A 6,000-nucleotide genomic window follows, 5' to 3' on the forward strand; every position below is an offset into this window, starting at 1 on the left:
ATCATGTAGTTATAGACACCAGGCTTGTGAGCAATACTTTTGATTTTTCTTTTAAAAAATCAGGATGCTGAAAGTCCACCAATTGGAGCTAGATACAACATAGGTAGTAGCTGGGGTGGGTGGGGATCAAACAAGTTTTCTGCTGCACCCCATGAACTTTAAAGTAGATTAATCTGCATTTAAAGAACAAATCTACATTGAGTTTCTACAGATGAAGAGCACTAGGAAGAAAAAAGTGTACTGATTATTTTTTAAAAATGGGAATGAGAAATATTTGCTGCTAAAAGTTGTCTAGTGGATTCTAATCTACCTTCTGCCTATCTAATTAATAGACTTTTGTTCATGTAATTGGAAAAGTTTAAAAGTTCTTTTTAAAAAAAGCTCCCCCTGCAATTTATTAAATAATTTCTTTTAAAAATTCTCTCATGTCCTGTCTTAAGAGCCTTTCCCCTCAAAGCAGTTTCTCTTTAACATGATGCCTCCTGGCACATATGCATAACCAAAATATTGTTTTTTAGAGATGTGGTGTGTATTACCATGTACCTGTATGTAAAATCGTCAACATTTGTTGCTGATCAGTTTTTAAAGGGGTGATATTCAGTTGTGTTTATCACTAGTGAAATGATATCTGTTACATGAGTAGAAGTTCCTCCTTCCTCACTTTCCCACCAGTAAGCAACAGCAGCACAGGCTCCTCTTGCTACTTGACAGCCGTCAGGTGGTGGGAGGATGCAGGATTGCACTGCAGATGCGGGATTTCAATGAGTATCTTTTAAACTGTGATAGTTCAGTCACTGCTAACCCCCCCCCCCCCCCCAAAGAGAGTTATATGCATTGGAGTTCTGAAATTATATTTCCCTGTGAAGGGGGAAAAACATCCTAAATGTGGATTGGTCCTCCAGTTCTCTCACAAGGCCGGTCTTTGTTCCTGTCTTGTCTCCATTCACACACATTTCTTAGTTGCTCTGCTCTAATCGCCATTTTCTGAGGGATTTTTCCTCTGCCTCAGCCTCACTCTTTCTCTTCTTCCTCAAAACAACAAGAATGAAATATAAATTCCTGAACTATTTCTCCTAATCTGGTTTTTCTCTACTCTTTTTCCTTCCATCTACCCCACCCTCCAACAGGTGGTCATGTGGAAAGGGAGAGCATGATGTAGCAAGTATTATTAAGATGGTAAGGGAAACTCAAGCCGTGCAGGAGAAGTGGTGGGGTCTACTAGGCCCCCATGCCCAGATCTTAGTGAGCAGCAGCATCAACAAGCCAGGGTGGAGCCTGTGATGCTGGCAAGTGAGGGAGGACCCCTTCATAATGCAGCCCAGGCATGCCTCTCATACCCAGACCATTGCAGGCCAGGGTTGGAGCCAGAGCTACATGTAGTGCCATTGGAGGTGGAAGGAGTGAGTAATGTAAGCCTGTTTGGGGCATTAATTCCCCTGGTCCGCAGATTTCATGGCCTGGCTAAAAGACTTGATGTCTTATGAGGCTGTGGCATGTTTCCCTACCACCAGTAACTCAGAGAACAGATCTGATGGGGGTAGTTGGCAATTCAGGTGCAGCCAAGATGGGGTGGTGGAGATGCAAGGGGTGGATCAGGCAGTGAGTCCAACCCTCTTCCTCTCTCCGAGTTCATCAACCACCACTGCCTCCTTATCCCACCTCCCAGCAAGCCAGAAGGTGGCTTGAGACCCAGCAGGCCATGCAAAAGGAATCTTGGCCAAGCATACCACTCCTGGTATGCTAAGCAATGCCACTGGAGGGGCCTCCTAGCTATTGCTTGAGTTGGATAACGCTGTCTGTGATGGGGACCTAGCAATAGTAACCTTGCCCTCCAAGAAGCACAGGGAGAGAGAATGATGAGGAATCTCAGTTAATAAATGGGGATTAAAGAGGAGGACCTGCACAACACCTGTTTTGACTCTGAAGGTGTGGGGGGGACGGGACTGTCCTCTGATGGGAATCAAGATAGCCCCCTCCATCCTCTTCTGTCAGACTTTTTCAACACAAAGACTTTAATGTCCTATTAAAGAAAAAAGGTAAGACCCTGGGTGTTAGAATGCCAACTCAGACAGCTGAATACCAAGGCTGGACCTGCCCTAACATAGTGGGGAGTGGTTCTCCAAGACTCAAGTGTCCCCTTTCCAGGTGGGTTTGTGGTGCTGGTAAGGGAGGAATAAAACAAACCTGCTGCCAGTAGACCTATTCTGTTGTATGCTAAGAGATGCTACATGCTACCCAGTAGCATCATGGCTAGGCTTCTGGTCCTATTGGTTGATGGGCCTGTCACTGCCCTTGTTTCATTTTCAGTGTATGCAAAGGATAGAGAGGAATCACTTTCTAAGAGCCACCGAGGACAGAAAGGTGGAAGCTGTCCTCAAGAAGACCCACAAAGCCACTTCACTAACTCTCGGGGCATCTGTTTCCATCTTAACCAGAGCAGTGCTCCTGTGGGCAAAGGAACTGGTTTCTCCAGACCAAGTCAAGGAAAGACAAGCTGCTAAAGGCCTTCACTGCTGATGCTAGCCACAATGTTATTCAGTTCCATGCCAACGCACAGGCTTCTGTCGAGATGGTGAGGCACCAGATGTGATTGAAGAATGGAATATGAACATCAGAGCTAGCCACAACATCACCTTTGCTCTACATCTGGGAACAAAGCTCTTTGGCATGTTTTTGGAACAGGTGCTACTGGACACCAAGGATAAGAAGAAGGTTCCAATCTATGAAAGGAAAGAAGAGGACAGAAGGCAACCGAGGCATGGGTAGTTGTCCTTTCATGTGTCCAGAAGCAATTTCTAGTTCATTTTAGCAACTCAGCCAGATTTCAGAGGATACAAGGAACATCTGAGACTCCAGTCCAAACAGCAACACTACCAGAACTCAGCAAGGTCTCAATCAAGATTTTCATCCAAGGGACAGTGCAGATTCCAGCAAATACAACGCCAGTTCCCCCGTGGGAGGCCAGCTTCAGAAGTTAATGGGGTTATGGGAGCATACTTCCTCAGGTCAATGGATGCTGAATACCATCAATCAAGGCTACAAAATTAAGTTCATCTAGATATCACCGGGATCACCCAAATCCAAGAAGCCTTCCTAGATGCCATAGACCACCTAGCCCAGATAGAGGGGATCGAGGAAATTCTATGCTCACAGAGTTTCAGGGAATGGTATTTGAGGCAGCTAAACTGTTTCATCAAGAAATGGACCTTCAGGATGGAGACACTGAAGAGCATTCTCAAGATGATCCAGTCAGACAGTTTCCTGGCTTCTGATTTGTAGGATGGTGATTTGGAAATTTCCCTCTACCTTTGCAAGATAAGCTGGATGTGTTTGCCTTGGCCAAGGATGCCTTTGGTAGGCGTGTTCACCAGCATGTAGATTAATAATCTCAGTCGAGCTCCAGCCTGCCCACCCAACTAGAAGAGCTTTGGGACATCCCACATTTCGCATAGTCTGCCCCTCTTCACAGGGAGAAGAGCCATTTGTCTTACCTGTGCGATTGTCCTTTTCTGCGAAGAAGGGCTGAACATCCTCCCTCCCTATTCACAGGGCTGAAGCTTGAGCAGGTTGTGCACATAGTTGTCATGAGCTATCCCATTGCTCATCTCTTACCTGTTGGATCTGTGTGTTTTACCTTCTGTCTTCCTGGCTTCTATCTTTGCCCCACTTTTGATTGCAGCACCATCTCTTCATAGCCTGTTACTCTAAAGAGTAGTACTACTCTAAAGTACATGCTCAGTAAAAGATTGAAAGCAGCTGCTCAGTAAGAGTCTGAAAGTTCATTGTTCATTAGAGAAACTTATCTTTTACTTATGCAGTGGAGCATCAACCTGTCACATAACTGGCCTTGTGAGGAGGCTTGTTCTCCCTAATGGGCAGTCTCAAAGGCATCCATGTTCTTGCCTTTGGAGAACTGGAGGACCTACCTACATTTAGAATATTTGAACCCTGTTTACACAGGTAAGGCAAACTTTTTTTCTTTCTTTTATTTTTTTACAATTTTGGTTAATAAACTCTATCTTCTCCCCCTTTAAGAAATTTAAGATTCGTATTGAAGATCCACCTCGTCGAAAGCACATGGTGTTCCTCGGTGGTGCGGTTCTTGCTGATATCATGAAAGACAAAGACAACTTCTGGATGACCAGACAAGAATACCAAGAGAAGGGAGTGCGTGTACTTGAGAAGCTTGGTGTGACAGTTCGATAGACTCAAACTTATTCCCATCATAACTTTGATGCTCTTGTTCGTTTATTGCCAACATTTGAATTCATGCAGCTACATGACATTGAAAGGCCTTGTCTCTGTCCTTTGACCTAAAAGCCAGGTTTTGTTCTGGTTCCCTTTGTTAGGTATTTGATAATGTAGCTGTATTTGACTACTTAATTGGACCACTTCTTTGCAGACAAAACAAGGGCAACAGTGGCCTGTTTACTGCATTGTTCCTTCCCAGTGGGCAGTTGAGTAATTCCACTAAGCTTTTTTCTTCTTGCTTTATTGCTGTAATGCTGTTGGCTTTTGTCTGTAGCTCATGAGAGGAGTCCCTTTTTTTTAGCATGAGAGGATATTTGGACAAAAATTCTTCACTACCATGTGGTTGTTGTGATTTATCTTTACATCATTCTGCCTTTATCCTGTACTGTTCAGTATCTTAATATTTTTCTGAGAACTCTGAAATTAGGTCAAACTGCTAGCTTATTTTTAACACTATTTCAGAGTATTTTGGATTCCATTTAAAAATGGGATTCTAAAAGTCTGCGTAATTGGGAATTGGCTGTGATGAATCTCTGAACCAAGCAGCAAAGTTGAGAGGAAACTGCTATATTGCTTTTCCCCAGAGAGCAGCAGCTTTGTATGGCTCATGCTCCAGGTCTGAATCTCCTTGCTTTTGTGTGTAATAAATGTATATTTCTTGTTTTATGATTTAGCAGTAGATAGTCTTTTCTCTTATGAAATGCACACAGATAATTTCTTCCAGTATTTTTCTTTTCATTTGGGTACCATATTTTCTTTCACTGCCATTGGGTTTAAGAGGGTTTTTTATGGGCAATATTAGAATGTCATCTGGGACTGGATTTCCTGGATATAATCTATTCAAAGGAATATGTTTAAAAAATGTCTGAACTGTAATTACTGGTACAACATTACAAAAATTGAACTATATTAAATTTTGAACATACCATAACTCAGTGCCAAGTAATTATTGGATTTTTTTAAATATAACTGTTCAATGTTATTTAAAAACACCCAGATATTTATATATGGAATTGTTCGTAGGTTGTGAAACCTATAATTTGTAGCAGTTAAAAAATAATAATGTTGGAATGTAGGCCTTGCTAATAACTGGTAAATACCCAATTTACCTGTCCAATTGTGACTTTGGGATGAGGAGAAATAAAGCAAGTATAAGAAATACTATTCTATTAAATGCAAATGTGCCATTATTAAACAAAAATAAACCTGTGGTGATTATTGTAACCCTTTGTGGTGTTATCCACCAAGAAGAAATCTGTTTTTCACTGGTGCATTCTTGGTAAATACATGTTTGGTATTTAGTTCTGTGCATTTAAGTAGCAGGTCTCTCAAAAAATAAGATCTAGAAGAAGCTTCAGCCAAAATCACAGGTACAAAAATGCAGGGTGACTGTGGTTTAAAAAAAAAGGGGGGGTGTCTCAGGAAGTTAATTCTGGTTAAATATGCTGCCCTTTCATGTTGATAGGTTTATCACTTTCCCCCACTTCACTGCAGAAATCCTCTGAGACAACTTTCTGTTTCTGTTGAGAAGGGTTAATGGTGTCTATGCTGCAAACACAGTTTTTAGTTCTATTAAGCCTTTGTTAGCAACTTAAAGATAGGGAACTGATTCATGGCAACAGTTTCAGCCCTCGTGGGTAGACTGGGAGGCTTTTGTGTGCCATCAAATGGGAAAGAGCCCATTTCTAGCCAGATATGCCCAAAAACTTTCATTAAAAAAAGTCTTGCTAGCAGGGTCTTCATAAACTG

At 42.2% G+C, this 6,000-nt stretch overlaps 1 protein-coding gene across 2 annotated transcripts in view; it reads left to right on the top strand.

Moving 5' to 3' along the window:
* LOC149313491 (actin-related protein 2) overlaps window positions 1–5,412 on the top strand; it is a 32,854-nt gene extending 27,442 nt beyond the window's left edge. For both annotated transcript variants that reach the window (XM_089519199.1, XM_089519198.1), the window contains exon 9: window positions 4,036–5,412. In XM_089519199.1, coding sequence (XP_089375325.1) covers window positions 4,036–4,206 — 171 coding nt within the window. In that variant the 3' untranslated portion in view covers window positions 4,207–5,412. The remainder of the gene's footprint in view (window positions 1–4,035) is intronic.
* Window positions 5,413–6,000: the final 588 nt, after the last annotated feature.

This window comes from Sceloporus occidentalis, unplaced genomic scaffold (genome assembly GCF_023333645.1).
Source record: "Sceloporus occidentalis isolate IW3139 unplaced genomic scaffold, rSceOcc1.0.p SCAF_4, whole genome shotgun sequence".
NCBI lineage: Eukaryota > Metazoa > Chordata > Lepidosauria > Squamata > Phrynosomatidae > Sceloporus > Sceloporus occidentalis.